Raw genomic sequence first — 25,869 nt, forward strand, 5'->3', positions numbered from 1 at the left:
GGTTTTTCTCCATCCTAGTCATCAATTTGAATTGCTGTTGTAGTTTGTCTTCCTTGATTAGTGACGTGACTTTATTCCGCAACTTTCGGTACGACTCCCAGTGTTCGTCGGTCCGGTTCGTTTTATAGTGAAACCAAGCGATGTTACGTTCTGTAATCCATTTTCTTGTCTCAGTAAAATTCCTAGGCTGACCCGACGGTACTTCAGAATTGTCTGGGCATGAGTCCCGTAAAGACTTGCTTGTCTTTGTCATTCTTTCGCCCGTGCGATTGAAAACCCTATCGGCTTCACATCTGGTCATCTTGAGATTTCTATCAAACTGCCCTACGTCTTGATGCGAAAAAGAGTATGCCATCCACGTATCGGCTTTCACTGCTATAGTGCGATTATCGTTTTTGTTCGCACATCATGAATTCTTCGCTTCATCCACTCCATTCACTATTTCTAGCCTATCTGAAGCAACCGCTGGAAGAATATATGTCCCGATATCCGATAGTCAAGATTGTTCGGGCTAAGCAGCGTGAAGGCTTGATCAGGGCGCGTATGATGGGTGTACGTTCGTCCACGGCGGAAGTGCTGGTCTTCTTGGATTCGCATATCGAATGCACAAAAGGTGAGTGGAAGTAGACGATTTGGAATGTTGATTTTTCCCCATTCATATCCAAACTTGTAACACACGCTGGATCAGACTCGTGTTGCAGTTTCTAGTGGCATTTCCAGAAGAATCATATGGTACATTGCGGAACTTTAAGTACTTGAGCATTTTTGAGACGATCTAGTCGATACTCTGAAATCGGAAAGTCTCTTTATTGAATCCTATAAGTGAGAGTGTCCTTGAACCATTTCACTTATCTTTCCGACTATTTGGCTGACCGGAAACCCAAACACCTCCGGTAGCAGATTCCACTCCTTTTCTCTTTGAATCACCAAGTAGACACGAGGTCTTATGACGTCTGTGAATGAACCAACTAGTAGATTTACCGGTCTTTACGACACGAAATCCCAAGACAGGCACTTTAAGTGAATTTTACTGAGTTGCACTTTTTCACTGTCTCCAGGTTGATAATCATACTCTTTCGAAGTATGTGCTACCCTCATCGGGAGTGACGAGGTTTTTCAAATCCGAATATCGATCACAGTGCATCAGTATCGTATTTTGTAATGAATTTTCATACCACCATGGGGGGGAAGAAAAGAGGAAGTGTAGAGGCCTGGCGCCAATGAGTCCCATGCCCCTACAGAGAACGATGAAAAATGATGTGCCTACACCTTTGAACAGCATTAAAGTAGGGCACTGTCATCGGGATTGATCGACTCTCTTCGCCAACCTCACTTGACATGAGCCCAGCGCTCGTTGATAGGCTAATTTTAGCTATGCAGTCCGGCTTAGAAATAACTATATGCATACCACTGAGATCACATGCATGCCACGTCCTGCAGGGTTCCCAAGCACGTGTTACCCAGCCAGGAAGGCACTCAGTTTGACTGTACCGGTGTCGTTCTCAGAGACCAGTGGGAGATCCAGTGAGCATCAATGGAAGAGTGAGCGTTTTCGCTTCACATGCAGAGATGTAACTATCCGCCAGCACACTAATTAGCCAGCACAGTACAGGTGAGTAAACTTGGGGACTGTGAAGTCCTCATTGTAGCGTTTTTATCCTGCGTGTGACTAAAGGGTGTTCATGAAGGTCATTTCTGTGAGCCGTGAGCCCCACGGACCAACAGACATGGCACTATAAACCTTATGATTAGCTAGCTCCAGAGATAGAATTCAGGCATCTCCAACCTGGGGTAGGACCAACTCGTGCAACCAAACGGGCTGGATTATCGTGTCATTGGCCTCCAGCTCCCAACAAAACTAACAATCGGCGTCTCGTGGTTCAGATGCTAAGGGCCTTCGTACGGAACCTTGCTTTCTCCCACTACCATGTGGGTCGTACTTTCAAATCAAAGGTCTCTTCAGTCTGGTTGGACGGGAAGTATCATCCACCCTTACTTTTCTTCCTTCACGTATTTCTTCGTATGCCGTCTTCAACTAGGCGTTCCAAATTCTTTCCGTTGTCTGTCATCTAGCCACATCTCTGTTTGCAAACACCTGTAAACTGAAGCCCCCATGACTCACCTTGAGGATTTCAGAGTCCATTCGCTTGGTCACACTGAGCATCCTTTCCCAGAGTTCGCCTTGGATTGATATACGTTGCTCAAGAAGAATCCGAAGTTCTCCCACCTCACTCTTCTCTTGTCTAGTTGTTTTAATGTAGTACCTCGATTCGTCTACGACGTGGGGGTGAAATCTACTTTGAACAACCCAGATAGTTCTGCTGCATAGTTCGGCATGCACTTCACAACCCAGAAACACCAGGTCTGTGATGGTAGGGTACGCCAGATGGTTTTCAGCAAAGGCAACTCCTCTCCACCGCTTGATCAGCTGATCATAACTCGGGGGACGCTCATTCGTCAAGGGAACTGGTTTTCTGGCAAAGATATCTGTCCCAATTTTCGGGTGGAGACAACCCAGAGCGGTCAGTCCACGAGCTGGTAACCAATCCTGAAAGCTCTTAACGATGGTGTTGGAGATCGTTCAGCTGTGACGCCTTTTCGGTGCTTAGCTGCCATGCCACCAGAAGGAAGCACGGGGGCTGGGATACTGCCAGGTTGTCCAAGCCTAGACGAGGAGTTCAAAGAGGCAGTGGTCGGGTTCGAACTACGGACCTTCCGGTCAGTAAATTCGCGCTTTAATCAGAGTCATCTCGTGTTAGAGACCCTCTCCCCGGATGCTGACACAACGCTGGGACTGTGGAAAAATTGTTTGTATCCTTTAACGGTTTCGTCTAGTATCCGCAAACAACACGAAGCTCTTCATCCTCGTGTTGGTTCAGAACAGCGTCAATGCGGTACATCATTCTACTGTAGCAAAATTCGCGGTTTGGCTTAAGATTACTAGACGTCCAAAAGTCGATAGTTTCACGCGTTTTCCTTTGGTATTTCTTGTGAATGATATTATACCATCGCTGAAGCCTGGCTGTGTTGCATCGGAAATTTGTGCATCGAGTGTTCAACCAGCAAACCAAACCCAGTTTTTTCTGGACTGCTCGCGCTTTGGAAAGCTGCCAACCTGTGTTCTTTAGCCTTACCTTACCAGGAGGGTAGCGCGTCACGTGGTTCTGAATCGTCGACCAATGCGGTGGACTGACTTTTTTGGACGTTTTTGGCTTTCCCTAAGCGAACCAAACGACTGTAAATCTAGCCATCTATGCCGGAAAGCTCAGGAATACTGTACAGCTGTTTCACCCTCACAAAAGCGACTTCGTGACTTCCGGGCCAGTTACTTAGGAGACTGCTTGTGGTTTGAGGAGAAGCAGCTCTGAAGGAAAAATACTTTACTCGACGAGTGACCCTTCAATCCGAGCAGTCGTGGAGCCAGTTACCAAGAGATCACGTGATGTAGATTCCATGATAGAAGGATAGGTGCTACTGTATCCTACGTGGTAATCACACTGCTGATCAGCCGCGCGTGGATGAACGGCTTAGTGTTCCCGATTGGCGTTTTGTGAGATGCACACTGTTGATGGCTTTCTATATAAGAATAAAACAACCGTACGTGTTTCTGGGCGTTGCGGTGTGGGTCGGTTTCACTTACAGGACAAAACTTTCATTTATTTGAAGGAGCCGGTCAACTTTGAAGTTCACTGTTAGCCGAGAAACGTGTGCGCAACTGGTGTGCGCACAGTAAAGTGAGTTGAACTGTTCCATATTCGCCTGAACATACATATGACCGTTTGGTTTAATTCACTGAAGACCTTTCGCGATCTTGTCACGTGAGGCATCGTGTTATGTTGGTATGCCCGCCCTGCGCGACCTGCGACCGATCCATTCAGCTCAGTTTGTTAGGCGATATCCTACCAGATGGAGCTTATCACTTGCAGATGCTGTGCGCAGCGGCGTATCCACCCGGTTGTTCAACATAGAAATAACCAATGGCACGAGTTTAGCTGTGATACCATGACAGAAAAAATCGTCCTTTCGGCGCTTAGCTGCCATGCCACCAGAAGGAAGCATGGGTGCAGAGCAACTACCAGGCTGCCCGAGCCCAAACAGGGGAAGTCGAGAGTCAGAGGACGGGTTCGAGCCACGATCGGTAAATTCGAGCTCTCACCATTGAGCCATCTTGCCCCCTAACGTGACTAGCTCGTTTTTTTTTTAAACTAGACTGGCTTAATTAAACATCCGCGTTTAATGAAACACGTAGTCGTCAACCTGCCAACACACAGCTGGTGCACCAATCCCCTCAGCTGATTTCAACAGCAGGCCGAGCAAGTTTACAGGGGGCATAGTAGTTGCGGGTGTCCGCTGCGATTGATGAGATTTTGCTTCGCACTGTGTCAGTCATATATCTAGCTCGTTTAGGACATCGAAGGGTAAAGTGCTGTTAGGTGGCATGATCACCTGGGTTGGAACAACTGGTATAGCTCGTATAGGACATCGAAGGGTAAAGTGCTGTTAGGTGGCATGATCACCTAGGTTGGAACAACTGGTATGTTCCGGAGTCCGTAATTTGGAAGCACAATCCGTCCGGCTCGACATGGTCCTGAAACGCCTTCGGTTAAAGCAGCCTTGTGAATCCTCGAATGCTCACAGGAGCGTTTAAACTACTCTTATGTGCTGGTGAAAGACCCTTGGCCATCTATCTGGCGTACAATGTACCCTGGCCATTATAGGCGTTTGCTGGGTCAATCTGATGACACTGCATCGATCTCTAGATCCGCCCTTATTTGGTATTCACTACCACCTGTAGGCGAATCTTACCGTCTATAATGCCGATACCGCAAGGTTACTTATACCTGCCCTTGAGTAATAGTCACTCTTGGGTTGGAATCTCGTCATAAGTTCTCCGTTTTCTCGAGCCCCGAGAGCTCAGCATGTTTAGCATGTGGTGGTCCATTTTTCGCTCTGTATTGTCAATCGTTTCTACCCACACAGTGTGATTATTCCGATACCGTACCGTCGTCTGCTGACCTTGTTTTTTTCTAGAATGATACCATTCGTTTCATTTTCGGTCATTCCGATGAGTCGGTCTTAGTATCCGGGCGTCCAGTGTCGGTCCACCTTGTATCACCTTGTACAAATCGAAATCGGCCAAGCTCTGTTGACACTCTTCTGCATACCTTCTACGCATAGTTTGCCTTCACAAAATGCTCAGAATACCTGAGTGCTCTTGTTCGATATGCATCTATCGATCAACTGTTTCGATGACTTGCTACACTTTTGGAGGATTATGACTTCTGTGATTCTGTACTTTTCAAATCGTTTACGTAATTCAACAAGCAAGACCATCAGTCTGAACGTTCGATCCCACGAACTCAGCGATAACGAAGGCGAAAAATCTCGGCAGAGCTATTTCGTTCACGGTTTCCTATGGGCAGTGACCCTGGGGAACACGTTTAAGGGCAGCAAGCCGTTACAACACAGTACTGTCCAGTCCATGTCGCTCACACGTCACGGAAACCCATTGTGGTAACAGTGCAGGTCAAAGTTTGTTTACCAGCATCAATTAGGGGTGTATTTTACCGGATCGGTGTCGTGTGAAAAATAGACTGTGAAAAAATGACTCGCTTGGGTACTCATGTTACCCGTACTGGCTAGTCATTTCAAATAACACAACCTTTCACACGTTTTCATCATGAAAACTACCTCGAAACTATGAGAAACAAAGGCATGAGATGTTCAAACCATGGATAAAAAAGTAATCGCATGTGTTTCGAAACATAGTATTTGTCTAATGTTATTCCTGAGATAACACGTCAACACTTTCACTGTCGTTCATGAATATCACTGATTCGGTCTTGACTGCACCCCCCATGAAATTTGTTTTTCAAGATTCGTGTAATCCAGGGCAAAGGTAGGAAAGAACCGAACCGTGGATTCGTATGTCCCTTGTACATCATCGACAACATGACATCAGTGTTCAATACCGACACTTCGCTGTCGTACAACCATGATTTGGTTGAACGCCTTACTGTAAAGAAAAGAGTAAAGGTGGACGGGGAAGGGACTTAGTGCTAGCTTACCACAATCATTCCGAGGTGCCTACACCTCCAGACATTCACTCAGGCANCGTTGCACAACCGAAAACGCGTTTTCTAATTGCCGCATTAAGGATTCGCCGACACCAACTCACACGAGCTGTGGTCGTAAGACAACAATTGTCGAACACCTGAAAACGTCTCAGTTCCGCTGCTCGAACAGGCCAAGTCTCAGCCATACAACAAAACAACCCACACTTTAGCTTGATACACACTTTTCTTGAGATTCAGGGATACACGTTGTTACAAGAGATAAAATGACTTCGGAAACGGATACATGAGAGAAACAATTGGCTTGCTTACTCAAAGTCTTAGAGAAATTCTCTAGTCTTCTCAGCGATATGCGCTCAGTGTTTCTCGCTCAGAAGAGTTTTTTGCGAGCATTTACTGTCACTCAGAACACGAGTCCAACACACCCTAGTGGGCCTGTCGAAACAACATATAGGGATTCAGCTGGGATTCTCTCAGGTCCTCCGTAAAAACCAGATCCACATGCAAATGAGTGTACTTCGCCAAATTCGAGCAACTTAGGTTGACGGAGACCGGGGTACCGATGAGCCTTTAGAAGGGCGAAAGCTGTCGCGGGCTGCGAGAGTTTTCAGCAACCTTATGAGTAGTGTGCCTCATCTGTACAATGTATCACGATACTGGCATATCAACTGAAACTTGAGGTGGCCTGATGCAACGCATACAATAGAAGAGGAACATCATGAACAAGGGATACTGTTGGGTCTCCCGTTGAATCCAAATTCATATGCAAATGAGTGTATTTTGCAACACAGAGGATATTCACCTAGCAGCGGAATACTCTCATGTACGTCTGTACGGGAAGTCAGTCGAACTCAATTAGTGTCCGTTAACGTTCATTGCTGAGCTACGCGGTCAGTTGTTTCCAACCATGGTTTTATCCATCTGAGGAATAAACAAAACAGAGAACAACTGGGCCACCACAGAAAAATTGAAATTTTCCCCCTGTGTGCATCAAAAGGACCACGGTTATTCATCAGAAGCTTTCGGACGTGACTAGCTTTTGCACGCTCTCAGTTCGGATTCATTATCTCAATAATTTGTCTGACAATTCCGTTCAGTTGTTGCTGTTTGATTCACGTGGTAAAACCGTCTACTCAACTGATTTGGGGCTCCCTTCGAATAAGTTGTCACTTCTATTTCACCGCTGAATTGGTTGTACAGAGTGAAGCATCAGTGCTGAACACGGAGGACGTACTGTCCTTGATGGTGATAGCATTCAGACATTTTGGTGTGTGAATTTCTGTACAGTGACTGTAAAAGCTTCTAGAATGGTTCAGCTGTAGCACCCCTTCGATGCCCAGCTGCCATGCCACCCAGAGAAATCACGAGGGCTAAGATACTTCCAAGTTGCCCAAGCCTAAATAAGAGCAGCCGAGATGCAGAGGTCGGGTTCAAACCACGGACCTTCCGGTCAGTATGTTCGCGCCTTAACTACTAAGCCATCCCGCCTGATAATTGTCCCCCGGTGGGCAGAAATAAAAAAGTGGAACTCGTGATCGTATCTTGCATTTATGGTCAGCTTTTAGGTAACACGTCAAGGAGCAAGGGACAGACGAATTAGATTTACAATCGCAGGAGAGTGGAAGACAAGTCAAGACAACTGTTTGCATTACCAAGTCTTTCAATGTGACAACTTGTCTGCTCAGCCACACGAAAAGACATTCCAACTATCGTTGACGATGCTTTCGCATTCTTCCTCAGAGAGTACCGCTTGAGATATGGTTTGGGTATCTTATATCTCGCTCACTGACGCGGTCGAATTTCGCGTGAAGTCACAATTCCGGAAGCCACCCTGGTTTGGTTTCATCAGTAAATTGAGTCGAATGTGGTGCAGCGCTACTGCAATGTTCGATCTCAGTCAATCTAGTTTGTCTGCCAAGGGGCGCGGTCAGTTGTTTCCAACCATGGTTTTATCCATCTGAGGAATAAACAAAACAGAGAACAACTGGGCCACCACAGAAAAATTGAAATTTTCCCCCTGTGTGCATCAAAAGGACCACGGTTATTCATCAGAAGCTTTCGGACGTGACTAGCTTTTGCACGCTCTCAGTTCGGATTCATTATCTCAATAATTTGTCTGACAATTCCGTTCAGTTGTTGCTGTTTGATTCACGTGGTAAAACCGTCTACTCAACTGATTTGGGGCTCCCTTCGAATAAGTTGTCACTTCTATTTCACCGCTGAATTGGTTGTACAGAGTGAAGCATCAGTGCTGAACACGGAGGACGTACTGTCCTTGATGGTGATAGCATTCAGACATTTTGGTGTGTGAATTTCTGTACAGTGACTGTAAAAGCTTCTAGAATGGTTCAGCTGTAGCACCCCTTCGATGCCCAGCTGCCATGCCACCCAGAGAAATCACGAGGGCTAAGATACTTCCAAGTTGCCCAAGCCTAAATAAGAGCAGCCGAGATGCAGAGGTCGGGTTCAAACCACGGACCTTCCGGTCAGTATGTTCGCGCCTTAACTACTAAGCCATCCCGCCTGATAATTGTCCCCCGGTGGGCAGAAATAAAAAAGTGGAACTCGTGATCGTATCTTGCATTTATGGTCAGCTTTTAGGTAACACGTCAAGGAGCAAGGGACAGACGAATTAGATTTACAATCGCAGGAGAGTGGAAGACAAGTCAAGACAACTGTTTGCATTACCAAGTCTTTCAATGTGACAACTTGTCTGCTCAGCCACACGAAAAGACATTCCAACTATCGTTGACGATGCTTTCGCATTCTTCCTCAGAGAGTACCGCTTGAGATATGGTTTGGGTATCTTATATCTCGCTCACTGACGCGGTCGAATTTCGCGTGAAGTCACAATTCCGGAAGCCACCCTGGTTTGGTTTCATCAGTAAATTGAGTCGAATGTGGTGCAGCGCTACTGCAATGTTCGATCTCAGTCAATCTAGTTTGTCTGCCAAGGGGAAAAATTTCCAAGCCTATGCAACCACGCTTGATAGCGGCAAAAAACTCACGCGGGTGGTTTTTCCTCTATGAGCAGACATCAGTGGTGGTGAACTCATCCTGACGCTTGGCTTCCAGGAAGTCCGATCTCCCGACGGTTGTCTGTATTCACGTATAGTTCCACTATACCGTTTTATCGCTCCGAAACTATTTTCACAGAGCGTGTAGGTATTTTTAGGTTTTTCTTTTATGGTGACAAAAATATCTCCCAGCAGCCGCCTTCTGTTTGTCGAGCAAGAATCGTTTGAGATCCTTGTTACTGCATGCATCTGGATTCCAGACGCAAATATTTGTTTTGAATTTTTCGCCTAAATACTGTGGAGTTTGGTGCGTTGTGTGTGTTTAAAACAACTTTTCAATCAATATCATTCATATTTTCATGCACATCCATTTCTATGAAACAGGTTGGTTGGAACCATTACTGGATCGAATCAGAGAAAGTGAAACCAACGTTGTTGTCCCCATCATTGAAGTGATTAGCGATAAAACGCTTCAGTACAACAATGCGCGTGCCGGAAGTGTGCAGGTCGGTGGATTCGATTGGAATCTGATTTTCCATTGGCATTCGCCACCGAAGCGTGATAAAGAACGACCTGGAGCTCCGTATTCCCCGTTGAGGTAATTTTACGAACCGCGGGTAGTTCTGGCCTCGATCTTGCTGTGATTTACATTGTCTAATGACTCGCGTTACACGGGGGCCTGTCAGTGCGTTCTTAACTACATAAGAGTTCTTCCCTTTTCCTCCTTAGTATCGGTGATACTATAGCAGCGACTTATGACCGAGTATCCAATCTGAGTTGAAATTAGCCAACGACGCACCGTTCGGTCGTGTAGTACGGGTCCCGAGCAAAATGGCGATGATCTTTCAAGAACCCCCCAGTTCTTCCCTTTTCCTCCTTAGTATCGGTGATACTATAGCAGCGACTTATGACCGAGTATCCAATCTGAGTTGAAATTAGCCAACGACGCACCGTTCGGTCGTGTAGTACGGGTCCCGAGCAAAATGGCGATGATCTTTCAGTTGTAGAACCCCCCATACGGTGCATAGCTGCCATCCAACCCAAAATTAACTCAGTATCAGGATGAGTGACATGAACTGAATATGCACCTCCCCCCTGTCGAGCGAACACTTCTAAGAACTGACCGGTTTGGCCGCCTCCAGTGATTTAAGAAAACTAAGGAGTACAAAACATCTTTTGGAATTTCCAGAATGCCTTTTGATTAATGTAACCATTGAGGTCGCCATGTAGCAAATGTTTTTGCTCCAGATCTTTCCTACCTTGGTTGAACTGATGTCAGGGAGATGAAAGCTGCATTCAATGGAACTGGGATGCAAACTAACCAGTATATGCAAAAATGCATAGTACGACGATGCCTTATAAATGAACGAGCTACTCTTGCTTCTCACCAAGACATCTCCCGAGTTCTTCCTATCCAAATGTCTCAAGTGGTTAGAGCGCGAATTTACTGACCGGAAGGTCCGTGGTTCGAACCCGACCTCTGCCTATCGACTTCCACTGTCTTGGGCAACCTGGCAGTATCCCAGCTTTCGTGCTTCTTTTGGGTAGCATTCACAACAGTCACAGCAACCGCATAAACACATTTAAACAATCTTAATCTACCTCGAATCAACCTGTAAGATAATTCCGATCCATCAGCGCTACCTGCTCTATCGTGTCTGGCGTCTGATTTGCAGTCTTGGTACGATCCTCCTCAACTACGTGATGGTCCTCAGTTTGTCGATAGCCTGCAATGGGTACGTCAATTTGCAATTGACTTTTGTTCGACAAAAACACACCTCAGTTTGTCGATAGCCTGCAATGGGTACTTTTGTTCGACAAAAACACATGCATCTCCAGGCGCACCGAACACAATTGAAGTTAGGTACCTGAATCGATTTATCACCTTTTCTGAAAATCATATTCAACCCACTGATCGTTTCATGTGTGTTTGTGAGCTAGGAGTCTAATTTTTGCGCATAAAAGTCAACCAAGGTTTGTCGAGTCTGTTAAGAGTATGAACTATTGTGATCAGTCTGATTCTCAACCTACGAGCGTGCAAGCCGATGGCGTGATTGTACCTGGCAAATATGTGGCACCAAACAAACCCACTCATATCAGACTGTCACAGCGAATTATTCTGTGGATTTCTTGACACTTTTGTAGGCTGAACGATTAAGACGGGTAGATGGCCTAACCTAAAATAAAAATAAATACATCGTTCAGCTGTAGCACCCTTTTAGCGCCTAACTGCCATGCCACGCATAGGAGGTACGAGTGTCGGAATACCGCCAGGTTGCCCAAGCCTAGACAGGGAAGTCGAGAGGTAGAAGTCGGGTTCGAACCACGGACCTTCTGGTTTGTAAATTCGCGCTCTAACCACTTGAGCCATCTCGCCCCCATGTTAGCCTAACCTACCTGACTGACCATTCGTAGCGACCAACCTCGGCGAGTCCAAGAAACAGTGTAATATCACATCTACAGTTTCTCTCTAGATTTTTCACCTTTCCGCTTCCTATAGTTCTCCCTATTTGCTTTATAGCTATCTCCTGTAACGGGACGGCTAGCTTTGAAAGACATCTTGTATGGCTGCCAATCAGAAGAGGCGACCGGTGGCCATGTCTACGAGATTACTAGATTACATAGAGCCCGAGCTGTCTCTGACATCGTTTTCATGATAAGGGCCTATCAAGGGATACAAATGGATAGTGACAATAGCCGAGATTGTTGTCCGCTCAGTGGTCCTCTAACAATTATTGTGTTTACCTGTCGGATTAATCACGGCAACGCGTGGTCGAATACGCCATCCACCTGTGTTCAGTGCTTCTGAGTTGTCCAATGACAACTCTGTTTTACAGACTGTTGAAAACCTTCACAAGCTTTGACCTTTTTGACCGTGAGGCCGGTGTGAGAGGCATGCAATCCCATGCCCTACGGTTGGAGACCCGCTTTTTTAATTTCCATGTGACCATTTAGTACAAAGTTGGATGTTTTTGCTTACCATATCCGATTTCAACAAAGACTTAGGGGGGAATAATGGCTGCGACCCGTGGCGTTCATGACTAGCTCAAGCTGGATGTTTTTAGAACCTTTTTACAGGCATACATAGCCATCTAACATGCCAACGTTTGGAGAGCCGCCCGCCTCTATTTTATTGAGCAAAGTCTTAACCCAGATTTCCAGCCTGCCGCAATGATTATGGAGGGGTCAACTTCCATTTCTCGTGGTTGTCTGTACAACTGCCGGCTGACCATTCTACACGCATGGGTCGCCATCGAACTCATGAACCACTCACGTCCATCAGTAAAAATTCAGTTACTCTGCTGTACCAGCTTTTCAATGCCCAGCTATCGTGCCCGTCGAAGAAGGCATGAAGGTTCAGATCCTGCCAAGCTGTCGTTGCCTAGTCAGGAGCGATCGAGATGCCGGGGCGGGGTTCGAACCACGGGAATTTTCTCTGAGCAAGCTCGTGTCCTAACCGTTGAACTAGGTTGAGCTCCCAGCATCCATCGGTAGTAGTTGAATGCAAAGTGGCTGAAATATAAAGCAATCACCAACGTATTTTATCGCGGTTTCATCACGCTATATTTGTTTGAAGCCAAACTACCTCACACTTGGAAGTGGCTATCTGAAAAGGCACCTCTTGGGTTACCGACTTGCGAATCCATCCGTTCAATGCTTCACCTTGTTGGCTCAGTTTAGGACTGCTCGTTCACCTAGTATATCAGGTGAGATTCAGTCCGGCAAAGGTGTGTAAATTTAGTTCCGGGCACAGAAATCTGTCCGGTGCTATCCAAAAACAGTGATATAGCCTATGTTTAAACCAGTTAGACATGAACACTTCACTTGAATCTGCTTGTAACACTTGGTGAGAACTTATGAATTCTGATGTGTGTGTCTATTTGTGGACACCTGCCGTGAAAGCACTCGTCTTAAGTCCGTGCACCTGTTGAAACAGCCGTTATTTCGTCTGAAACATCTGTACGATACGCCATCAGTAAAATGTAAGGTTACATTCTCACGCTTTTTTTCTGAAAAAAAAACCGGTTAGACTCGGTGCAATGACAGCGCGGGGGGGGGGGNGTTACATTCTCACGCTTTTTTTCTGAAAAAAAAAACCGGTTAGACTCGGTGCAATGATAGCGCAGGGGGGGGGTTGGTTGCACCACGTGTGTCGCCTTAAGTCCAGCAGACCGTCTTGGTTTTGGCTCGACCAATCACTATTCCCCCTGCTGCGCGGCTATTTTCACTTCGATGACTCCACGCATTATGACACCACTGTAGTCTGAATACTGGATAGCTGTGTCTGGTATGTCAACTAGTGAATGTTTCATCTTCACCCAGATCCTCTCGTGCCCTACTCTTGGTGGCAACAAAACATGCTCTTGTGGTTAAGGTGCAATTCGGTTGGTCGGTTTTGAGACAAACAGCTTGAGGCACAACCACCGACCAATCGCTATGCTCCCTAACAAAGTACTGATGATGTCTCCTCGGTTAGCGATAAAACGTTTGCAATAAAATTGTCCAGCTCAGCGAACAAACCGCATTTAGATAAGGTGGAGTTTGAGCTCGGTACAATATTCTTCCGCTCTGCGACGCTTCCTGTCCACATAGACTAACTTGGAACCTGGAAACATCAAAACCGAGAGATTCAGCTGGGTTCTAGGTGAGTCTCTCGAATAACCAAATTAGTTTGCAAACGAGTGTATATTAGCTGATTTCGTGCAATTTGGTTTCAAGTAGAACATTGGTTGACGGAAATTCGGGGACTGCGCCTACTTGATGAGACCCAAGGAGGGCGAAACCGGTCGTGGGCTGTCGAGGAGTTTTCAGCAACCTTATGAGTATTACAAAAAAATGGACTTGAGTCGTTCTGCTGTGTCACATCTTGGCACATAAGTGCTGTGCATCTTAAAGGAAGAAGAGTTTACATGGAACCTCGTGCTCAACAGAAACAGTCAACAAGCTGTGGCTGGTTCCTCGGTGGGCTCAAGCCCTAATCACCCAGGTTGGGTTGAGCTCCTCCATCTACTTGGTTCGATTTCCTTGAGATATTATGCCTCATGTTTCTCCGTCCGATGAAGGAACAATCCAAACTTCATTCTGGTCACTTCCTTCTTTTAACGTTTCTTAAGGATTTACACTAGTCCCTTCCGAGCTTAGGCGTCATTCATTTTGAAGAAAGTACGAGGACCCTCGAAAGAAAGGTCAGGGTTTGATCAGAACCACGGATCTTTTGCTGAGTTACCTATGACCCATGAGGAAGTTGTTCAATTTCGTCACCGGAACTTACTAATCAAGACTGCGTTGTGTCCGTTTTAGCGTTATGTCAGTCGTTTTCATAAGCGAGCAGGGGACCCGAACACGTTTCGGATAAAGTCGCGATTCTAATGCTAGATTGCCGGACTTTGTCACTTTATTTCCACTTTTTACCACTTTCAACTGCAACTAGGGTTTTTCCCCGATTGTGCGTTGACTGCTGCTCAGTGCTTCCAGTGTCATTCCTTTCGAGTACCAAATATCTCTGTCTTTTACACTTTCAACTGCAACTAGGGTTTTTCCCCGATTGTGCGTTGACTGCTGCTCAGTGCTTCCAGTGTCATTCCTTTCGAGTACCAAATATCTTTGACTGTCTTTTAGGTGAATTCCATTGGAGCCACATAGGGCGACAACTTCTGTTTCCTCTGTATTCGTCCATCAGAGGCTTTGTTCTCGAGCGAACTCTGTTCACTGCAAGGTGCATATGCTCGCCAACTCGTACTGGACGCCAAGCACGGAACCGGACTTCATTTGATTCACTGTCTGCTAGACGTGTTTGAATGAAGACCGAAACCACTGGATCCTAGCATGACTGACTGGGATCACTAAACGTTTTAGCATAAGGCCGATTGCATACAATGTGTAAGGCATCAGTTGCTCCACATCAGTCTGCAGAAGATCGTTTGGTGCCTAGCTGCCATACCCCCGGATAGAAGCGCAAGAGTTGAGACACTACCAGGTCGCCCAAGACTAGACAGGAGCACTCGAGATGCTGAGGCTGAACCTCGGACCACGGAACTTTTGGTCAGTAAGTTCACGCCTTACTCTCTAGAGCTATCTCAAGCTCTGAAAAAAACCCACTATTTTCATAAAGGAAACTATTCAGAAGGTTGCTGAAAACTCTTCGACAACCCACCACCTGTTTCGCCCTTCTTGGGACTCATTAGGTAGGTGCGGTCCTCGAGTTTGTCGCTATCAGTCCAATTTGGGTTCAACTAGAACATAAGGGTTGACGGAAACGCGGGGAATGCCCCTACCTGATGAGCCCCAAGAAGGGCGAAACCGGTCATGGGCTGTCGAAGAATTTTCAGCAACCTTGTGAGTAGTCTCATTTGTGAAAATATACTGCGGTATCTCGAATACGTATCGAATGAAACATTAGGCGGCCTGTGTGCAGCACATTCAGTTGAAGAACATCATAAACGAGAGATTCGCTTGAGTGTCCCGTGAAAACGAAATTGATCCGCAAATGAGTGTATTTGTTGCAAAGCCCACTATTGTTGGTATTTCCACGTGTGGTGACTCACAGAGAAACTACAGTGAATCAGAAGCTTCAACGTATTTGCATCCATCCGGTAACTAGGCTTTCCTGAAGATAGGGTATTCCTTAACCCTCGGCACTCAAAGTGCACTCTGTGTGTGTACGCGCGTGTGTGTGGAGCTGTCAACGCCACATTAGGTTAGTCTTCATGGATTGCGTGCACACATCACAGTATTGCCGGAACTGTTGAAAACGGTTGTTACCTGTGCAATTACAACCCTGCAAATACTACCTGACCAAGACTGAATATACAGAAGTTGCCAAAAGAATTTCTACACACTGAGTAGCTCCGTAAACGCCACAAACCATAATCCGCACTTTCAAAGCAGCTTCTGTGGCAATATGTGGAGTTTGAATAACATGTTTGGTTTATATTTGCATTCCTAAGGTCAACTTCCTTGGTAAAGTTAACACTGCGTGAAACAGAACCAATCAACTTAGCTTGCAGCCAAACCGCATTTTTGCGATCAATCAGGCTGCGATGACGGCACTCGCCACAGCCGTGTCCTGTCCTATCTACATGTGCTGTGCTGGAGTCATCCCGGTGCAGGCACATAAATTTTTTTGTTGGCGCCCTTTCCCAGGTGCTTTGCACCTGTCCACTTCAGTGTCTTCTCCTGTACTTAACACCATGAATTTCTCTGATATTCCGTCTCCGCGCTTCGAATTGCATCCAAATCAACCCGCTAGTTTCCTTGCTGTGGCATCATCGAGCCTAGAGTTATTCCTCGGCCACTCCACAATTGCAATTTTTGGGGGTGAATTTCACGTTAACATCACTCGTTTAAGAAGTCCTTTTCGGTCAGTTCATGCCAAAAAGGGGGAGCAGTAGACTCGAGTTTCACTCTTATCAGAGCCCATAAGCAGTGCATATCCTTGGTCGTGACGGGGTTTTCATTCCGGACATTTGACATACTAGGCGATCGTATTACCACCAACGCTTGCTGGACGCCTGTGAAATTTTGCGTCTGAATAGGCCGACATGTTCATGCTTGAGCTGTGGTTGGTTGTAGCTACCACAGTTTCGTTCACCGATAATTCGGTAAGGTGGAGGAGGTAGCTGCGCATTGGAGGCGGTAGCTCATAAGTTGGTGCGTAAATACAGGAATGTTAAATGGAGGGATTGGGAAGAGAGCAGGCAACACAAGGCACGAGCGCCGTTGAGGGCGCGACTGAGCCATGCCTGACAATGTCTCTAGCCATCGATATGGCCCGTCTCGGGATCCCCGCCGCCAATGACCGGCGCAGCTGAGTTTACTGACAATGGTAATGGCCAAGCAAGCGCAACCTTTGCATTCTAAAAGTACGCGACTAGTTTTTCGTATGAAGCATCTCAGTAGCTGATAGTGGCTAGTGCGTTTCCATCTGAAACCAGCTGATTCTCTGTCGCTGTTTAGCTGATGTACAGGCGGCCCTGTCACACCACCAAGGAGGCCGCCTGCACTGCTGAATGACTCATGAGTCCGAGCAAGATTTTCAGGAAGGGATAGGACCTCCAGTGCAACAATATCCTAAGGGTGTTCCCGTAGTTTGACAAAGTTCATCTCCCTCGTCCAGAAGAAATTTCGTTCAAAAGGCGAGAGACTTTGCTCTAATCTTATCGCCGGAATATAACACTAAGGATATTTACTGAGGAAAATATTGGCAGAAAACGTGAATGTCAGCGCATAGACAAGCAAGGGCACTCGGTCGCAAATTCAAGAAACCGACATACACGAGCCACTGTGATCAAAGATCGTCATCTCGGTAGAATAACTCGAAGGGAACCAATGCGTCAGTGGACAAACATGATCACCCGGGTGTGAATCGTAGAGGAAAACGTATGAGGTCAACTGAGTGTCGACCATTCGGAGAGTTGGTCAACCAACTGGATCGATCTTATGAACGGTCAGTCACGATCAAAGGTCATACCTCAACCAAGCGAACACAGCATTGCTTGGCGCCTTCACAATGACCCAACTGGAATCCACCACGCTTTGCTGTGTCACCTCGTTTGGGAAGGAACGCTTGCAACAACGGAACAGCAACCAAGATTGTGAATGTTAGGCTGCCCTGTTTGGACAGTAAATGTAGAGACTCATGCCTCGGCAAGGCCACCCGGGATTATACGCCTTTCTGACATTGATAAAGGTCTCAGCGGAATTTGTTTCCACCGTAACATTGAAAAGATAGTTAGCTCGAGGCAATTCGGTGGTTACGTCGTTAACTTGCTGATCAGAAAGACCTTGGTTCCACCTCTACATCTCGACTTCCCCTCTCTAGGCTTGGGCAACCTGGTAGCATCTCAGCCCTCATGAGTCCTTCAGGTAACACGGCAGTTAGACCCCGCAAGGGTGCTGCAGCTGAGCAATTGTTATTATTGTCAACGTTATGCAGACGAACACTTCAACTCTGTTTGATTGAACGAATTGATTAGAAAGGAGGGTTCTCTATTCAATTCCTCTTGAAACATACCACCGATTCTCGTCATTTTTTATATTTAGTGGAGCAAGTGACTGGGACGACGCGTGTTCGCATGCCAGTTATGACCGGTCAACAATTAGCCTACCAAATATGATACTTTCCCATTGAAGTTCATCCTATTGGTTTACCTTATTTCTTGGCTGCGTGATATATCAATGCTTTAACTTAAAAACTACTTTGGGACGAATAGAACGGGAGATTTTCCATCATTCCCAGGCACTGCAGGGTCTGAATCTTTTCCAGACAAGCCCCGCCAAAAAATCAGCCCCCGTCCTCCAAAAAATAATAGAAGAAAGAGGATATAAAATTTGTACTTTTAGTTTTCATTGAAGAGTGCGAAATTGGGTCATGTCATTATTATTTATCTGTATGAAAAGGCCCGTTTTTCGGTACCTTTGCCTCCAAACGAACTCACACAAGTAGCCGTCCACTAAAGATCGGTGTGTGCCGCATTGGCGCTTATTCTGCATCTAATAGACGTGCCAAAGAGATTTGATGGTTTGTGTGTGAGCTCCAGCCGTTGGATCCACAAATCTTTCGGTATGGTTAACCGTTTCATGAGTATGATTCATATCAATCATTGTTTCAATTCCTTGGTATGACGCTCACATATCGGAGATGATGATTGAGCCGGGAGCGATGCAGTCCTGGATTGTATCCATCAGAGTGGCCGAAGTTCGATCTGGCACTGCATACATGAACGGCTCTTCAGTTTCCCGGCAGATCCCTCCGAAAATCCACTGCTGGGGAAGGACTCGTCCTGTGTGGTTCCTACGGCGGGACATTGGCGTTTCATGGATCTCGACTTGTAGACCCGGGATCCGATAACTGTTGGAGTCTTCAAAAGCCGCCAGGCGCAAACTTTGCGAAAGAAATTCTTCCAGTCAGTAGCAGTCTTGTGGCTAATAGATAATTCCTCTGAGCAGAATTTGATTTTTATCAACTTTTTGGATCAGCAATAAATAGATAAATAGAATTACTGTCCTAAACTCCATCCTAGACTGTTCCAGCCAAGTTCCCTTTCGAAGACCGATTTCTTGCCGATACTGTCAGGTATTACACCTCCACCTGTCAGAAACAGTTGAAAGTGTTATTTGGTGGCCATTGTTGCATAAACGGTGCTGATGGATCACTCCGTGGCTTTGCAAAAAAACATATTGCCTTCCCCTTCTCATGAACGAGAGTTGAAAGCGTCAGAAAGTTCATTTAAGGTCTACGTCCGAACGGAGAAAATTTTTTGCACAAAATGAGTCTAGATGCGGATAAGGGATTGTTTTCATCAAAATTAGGTCGAGCTTGTGTGCGTACATAAAGTTGGAGCTGGCACAAAGTGTCGGGGCTTATTTGGAAAAGATCCCAGGGTCTCATTACTTGATTGGCCAAAAATCTATGTGTGCCCGATCAATCACTGTTGTTGTGGGCTTTTCAGAGACGTTGTTATTTTGGATTTCTCCGGTACTTATTTAAACTCATTTTACATTTAGATTGTCTGGATATTGCGCGAAAACGAATCAATAGCTCGTGATATTTCAACCAAAATAATCCCTTGCCTCTTTTCCACCAATATCGACAATTAATCTTCGAGGTCAGCCAGTTGGGGTTTCGGCACTGCTTCAAAATCTCTCTCCACAAATGCATCAACTGGACACATGTTGCACGTTCAGACTAAGTCCTTAAGTGTTTTTTGGCGACCAGAGTGATGACCATACTGTATTTTCGTTTCCGTACAGTTTTGTGCATGCATGTGACAACGCATAAGGGCGGAGGTTTGCATACATACACACATTACAAACATCTCAGAATGACAGTTAATGGTGTTTTTTTCACTCCACTTGTTTTTTGGCTTGAGAGAAATCAGGAGTGCAATATAATTTGCTCTGTCTAACCGTGAATAGCTTATGTTCTGGCCTTGTGTTGACCCGCTCGACTCCAACCAGTGGTCAATTTTCTGGGGCCAGATGGCCCAAGTGGTTAGAGCGCCAATTTACTGACCGAAAGGTTCGTGGTTCGAACCCGACCTCTGTCTCTCGACTTCCCCTGTCTAGGCTTGAGCAATCTGGCAGTATTCCAGCCCTCGTGCAACCTTCGAGTGGCATGGCGGTCAAATTTCTGTCGTGGATCCGGACTCTGGGAGACCTGTCAGAGGTTTCTCAGGAATCGATGTATTTGGAGGTTCTCACGGTGGTGTTTACGTCGGACTGCATCATGAAATGGGGCGGTCAGCGGTAAAATCATATCGAGAGGTCATGTGCATTATGCTGGTGGATCCCGGTTAGACTCTCACTTTAGATCAGCCTCGGACAGAAAGCGACGTATCTTACAGTGCATCTCAACGACACTTTCTGGCTGTTGTTGTGAACGCGGCAAATTTTTACCCAGTAAGCTTGTTTGTAAAGTGACCGGATCAGCGAATATCGGACAGTATTCTTTCTACCTTGGGGAAAACTGGGGAGGAGAACCGTTTCACTAAATTCCCACATCGGCCGATCAATCAGCTACACAGTTTCGATCGTTACAGGGGGGACTAGGTAATGTTTGGTATCGTCGTTAACTTAGTCTTGGTTACTTAGTTTCACTTTGTACACTGTTGTCGCCATAACACGCGTCTTCTTGCAATGCTTCAGGACACCCACAATGGCTGGTGGATTGTTTGCCATTTCGCGAGCATTCTTCAAACGACTCGGCTATTATGACGAGGGAATGGAAGTTTGGGGCGGTGAAAATCTTGAACTGTCTTTCAAGGTCAGTCTCATTGGTTGATTTCGGTAACTGCTCAGTTTCTGTTTTGCACAACTCGTTTTAATGACCGCATTCGGAGTCAGTTCGATCGATTGTTTATTTCAAACACAGTGAAACAAGCACGGAATGGGACACTTTGGAAACCCACTGTTCTACCATGAATAAGAGAACCACTCTCATGATAACACTTATTGTTCTGTAGTTGTCGGAAGTTATGCACGCAAAAGTGCAGCTGGTGTTCCCCAGAATAAATTCTTTACAAGCTTCAGTTATGCGAAACTAGCGATAGACTGCACAACTCTGTCGAAATTTTCCTAAACAATGAGTGGTTTTCATAGATGAAACTACTCACAAGGTTGCTGAGAACTCTTCGATAGCCCACGATAGCCCTTCTTGGAGCTCGTCAGGTAGGCGCAGTCCTCGAGTTTCCGTCAACCTTATGATCTACTTGAACCCAAATTGCACGGTTTTCGGGGATTGCGCCTACCTGATAAGCCCAAATAGGAAGGGCGAAACCGGTCGTGGGCTGTCGAAGAGTTCTCAGCAACCTTGTGAGTAGTTTCATCTATGAAAACCACTCATTGTTTAGGAAAATTTCGACAGAGTTGTGCAGTCTATCGCTAGTTTCGCATAACTGAAGCTTGTAAAGAATTTATTCTGGGGAACACCAGCTGCACTTTTGCGTGCATAACTTCCGACAACTACAGAACAATAAGTGTTATCATGAGAACAACTTCGGATAATCCCCCCATGAATTGACCGTGACAGAAGCTTTATTACTATCCTATGATTTTTTGTGACTGAAAAAGTAAAGTACATGACCCTAAAGGGATCGGATCTTATCGGTGTTCTCGCCTTTGATCTCCACCTCAGAACGTCTTCAGAGCTTAAAACAGGGGTGCCATGCTACACTTTTGAACGAATCCGATCGCCTAAAACTACTTTTCCAAGACTTTACGGTCTGTTCATTGAGTTATTGAATTGGAGTGGTTTGGGTGCGCTGCTTGTTTGCCTGTCTGCTCAGTGGTTGTACCACTGAGTCTTCCCGTCCTATGGTATACACTTTACAACCACAAAGTTTAAGTAAGGTCGTGCTCGTGGACGTGCGATCACTGAACACACCACTTACAATCCGGGGAGATGTACTGGAAGTTGTGGAGCGTTTTACGTATCTTGTAAGTTCTATTAGTTCTGATTGTAGTGTGACAGATGAGGTGAATGAACGGATCTGCAAGGCTCGGGCCGCGTTCGCTAATTTGAGATACCTATGGCGTCAGAGTGGTCTATCCCTGAATCTGAAGGGACGTGTGTATCAAGCTACAGTGCGGGCTGTTTTGTTGTATGGCTGTGAGACCTAGTCTGTTCGAGCAGCGGAACTGAGACGTCTTCAGGTGTTCGACAATCGTTGTCTCAGAACCATAGCTCGTGTGGGTTGGTGTCGGCGTATCCATAACGAGGCAATTAGAAAGCGAGTTTTCGGTTGTGCAACGGGTACCTCCATTGAAGAAAGTATCAAACACCAGAAGTTGAGTTGTTTGGGACATGTGTTGCGTATGCCGAACCATCATTTGCCGAAGAGAGTGCTGTTTTCCATGCCCAACTCAGAGTGGCGTAAGCAGAGGTGGCCCACTCTAGACTTGTCAGAGGAATATGGAGGGCGCTGCTACCTTCCAGGATGGGGACCGCGTGATCCTCACTGTGTCTGGTTAGAGACACTACAAGATATGGCTGCCAACTGATGTCAGTGTCGATCTTGTTGTCAGTTTCTATCCAGATTGTGTGAGTGAATGTCTGGAGGTGTAGGCACCTCGGAACGATTGTGGTAAGCTAGCACTAAGTCCCTTCCCCGTCCACCTTTACTCTTTTCTTTACAATAAGGCTTTCAGATAAACCATGGTTGTACGGTATTGAAGCATCGGTGTTGAACAATGATGTCATGTTGTCGATGATGATGTTGATGATGTTTCGTCATTAGTCAAGAGGACGTCCTCCCTGTCTGGTTGAGTGGGTATTTCCTCCCTTTCTACGTGCGTTTACCTAGTTCCTGGACGGTCTTTCGGGCACTGCGCCCGAAGATGGAGGACGAAGCCGGTCGAGGGTTGTCGAAGTGTTTCTGACAATCTCATGAGCCATGCGTCAAGTGTACTAATATCCTGTTTTATTGATGTCATGTTGTCGATGATGATGTTGATGCTGTTTCGTCATCAGTCAAGAGGACGTCGTCCCTGTCTGGGTTTTTCCTCCCTTTCTACGTGCGTTTACCTAGTTCCTGGACGGTCTTTCGGGCACTGCGCCCGAAGATGGAGGACGAAGCCGGTCGAGGGTTGTCCAAGAGTTTCTGACAATCTCATGAGCCATGCGTCAAGTGTACTAATATCCTGTTTTATCGAGCAGCGTGCTGGAGAGTGACCTGGATAACTTCCATACCATCGCGCTCTGTTTGTAGCCATGTTTTCGTATACTGCTTCAAAAAGGAATTATAGAAAACAGCGTTGGTAACTCAAGTTCTCCGATTATTGGTCAAATTGTGTCCAGCCCAGCCACTGTACATTCATTTCACACCGTTGGAGTAGTATATGTGCTTCAACCTGACCTCATAATCGGATTATAATTGTTCAGCGCTCTCTCATCATTCACTCCGGTCACCCAAAACCTGCTGACGTTGATGCGTGCCAATTTCTTCAACCTGACCTCATAATCGGATTATAACTATTCAGCGCTCTCTCATCATTCGTTTCGGTCACCTTAAACATACTGAAGTCGATGCGCGCCAATTCGTCACGAACCACCAGCTTATTGGACATCGCATGATGTGCATCATCTTCCAGCTGCTGGCCAATCTTCGCCCTAAATTGAATGGCTATGGTTCCCTCCATAGTGTTCGTTCGTTGGTGTCAAGTCTTACGAGCTGATTTGATCCATATAAACCCTGTGTGACTCGGTTAATTAAACAATAACGAGTTTTGGCGAAATACACTCGTCTGCAAACCGAACAGGTTTTGCGGGAACACCCAGAAACCCAACTGAATCTCTCGTTTGTGATGCTTTTAAGCAACTGTGTATGCTGTACAAGGGCCGCTACGTGTTTCAGTTGCGATACATGTTTAGACGTAATACGCTGAAAACTTTTCGACAGCTCACGACCGCTTTCGCCCTTCTTGGGTTTCATCGAATAGGCGCAGACCCTGAGTTTTCGTGAACTGTATGTCCTACTTGAACCCACATTTCACGAGGTTAGCGAAAGGCGCTCATTTGCAAACCGATTTGCTTTTGCTGGAACCTGACCAATTCTCATGCGATGTTTCCAGTCTTCCCATCATCGTCTTGGATTAGGGGCGTCTCTTAGTAATTCACTGCCACCGGTGCAACTTGTGTGAATTTTGGAGACGAAATTTCTACGTGTTTGCACAGTTTTTGCATCTCGCTCGCCGTGTGAATTTGAACAACTGCTACTGGTCGTTCGTGGTGTCTCACTTTCAATGGATTAGCAATTGTAGCTGATCTAGAAACTTTATTTATTGCTGCTTTAAAAAAAAACACTCTTCCGGTGCCTGGCTGCCATGCCTGCCTGGAAGCACGAGAGCTGGGATATTGCCAGGTTGCCCAAGTCTGGACAGGGGAAGTCGAGAGGCAGGGGTCGGGTTCGAGCCACGGACCTTCCGGTCAATAAAGTCCTCCTCTAACCACTTGAGTCATCTCATCCCTATCGTTACTCTACCTTATCTCAATCTTGCGATTTGGATCAGTGTTGTGAAATTCCTTGACACGAAAACAATTTTCAAGTCCCTATAAAGGAAACTACTCACAAAGTTGCCGAAAACTCTTCGACAGCCGACGACCGGGACTCATCAAATGGGTTCAGTCCTCCGGTTTACGTCGACTTTATATTCTACTTGAAACCAAACTATACGAAGTCCCAGATCTACGCTCATTTGCACATCAATTTGTTTTTCAAGGTGGATTTACCTGAATCTCTCGCTTACGATATTCTCCAACTGAGTGTACTGCGCAAAAGCCACCTCGTGAAGATTTACCCTGTCTGTATGCGAGTTATTCTCACTGCTGGCCAGCTAACCTATCTATCCTATCCTATCTAGAATGTTTCAAGTTTGAATTGTCTTAGGGATTCGTGAAGTGTGCGGTGCTGGTGATTCCCAGTATCACTTGCTTGAGCCGATGTAAAACGAGTTCATTTCTCAGCTCTGAGACAGACATACAGCAAAACTACAACTGGTTCATATTCGTTTTTCGCTTCTATCGTCACTGCTCGGGGACGTTTCTAGTAGCTCGGTACGTAATCAATACACTTTTGGTACAATCCACCAAGTAATGTGCGTCGTCTTTATTTTTTGCAAACTGTGGTATGCGTATGCGGGCCCCTCATTTATCCCATTCTGTTGTTTGACGTTTTCCCTCACTTTGCCTTTTGTGCTTTTTATCCGAACTTCCATGTGTGTGTGTGTGTTTTATCGATTTCCATTTGAGCTAGGTGCACCCACTGCACCGTGGTTATTTTCATCATATTTCCGAGTTGAACATTGATGTGACCATTTTCCTGTCAGCCAATAAGTACTCGATTGCGGGAATCGTTTCTGGGTTTGAGCTTGACTGTTGTCTGACCACATCCGCTTTCCAATATCTAATTATCAAGCAATCGGTTAGGGCTTGAACGGAGGAGATTGTACCAGATCGGGAAACCACTTTCATTCCCGCGTGAAAGCTGGCGTGTTTTACCATAATCAGCATGTAATAGCCGAATTCCGATTAATCTGTTGCAGATCTCTCAGGAAGATCACTGAACGCACTGCTAGATCAGGTCTTAAACCTTTCATTGTGTAGTCACTTTTTGACATGACGGCGATGGGGATCATCCCACATTTCTTTGTAAACCGGTTTCCATTTTGGCGAAATACTCTCATTTGCAAACTAATTTGGTTTTTCGAGAGACTCACCTAGAAACCCAGTTGAATCTCTCGTTTGTGATGTTTCCAGGCAACTGAATGTGCTGCACCAGGCC

The 25,869-nt window shown here is 46.0% G+C and overlaps 1 protein-coding gene across 1 annotated transcript in view; it reads left to right on the top strand.

Annotated features, from left to right (window-relative positions):
* The window catches only part of T265_04698 (hypothetical protein), a gene marked incomplete at both ends in the record, with an annotated part of 99,706 nt that overhangs the window by 39,487 nt on the left and 34,350 nt on the right, over positions 1-25,869 (top strand). The window contains 3 exons of the mRNA XM_009169502.1: positions 449-613; positions 9,476-9,689; positions 20,738-20,855. Of these exons, the coding sequence (XP_009167766.1) occupies positions 449-613; positions 9,476-9,689; positions 20,738-20,855 (497 nt within the window). The remainder of the gene's footprint in view (positions 1-448; positions 614-9,475; positions 9,690-20,737; positions 20,856-25,869) is intronic.

The sequence above is a fragment of the Opisthorchis viverrini genome, assembly GCF_000715545.1.
Source record: "Opisthorchis viverrini unplaced genomic scaffold opera_v5_81, whole genome shotgun sequence".
NCBI classification, from domain to species: Eukaryota; Metazoa; Platyhelminthes; class Trematoda; order Opisthorchiida; family Opisthorchiidae; genus Opisthorchis; species Opisthorchis viverrini.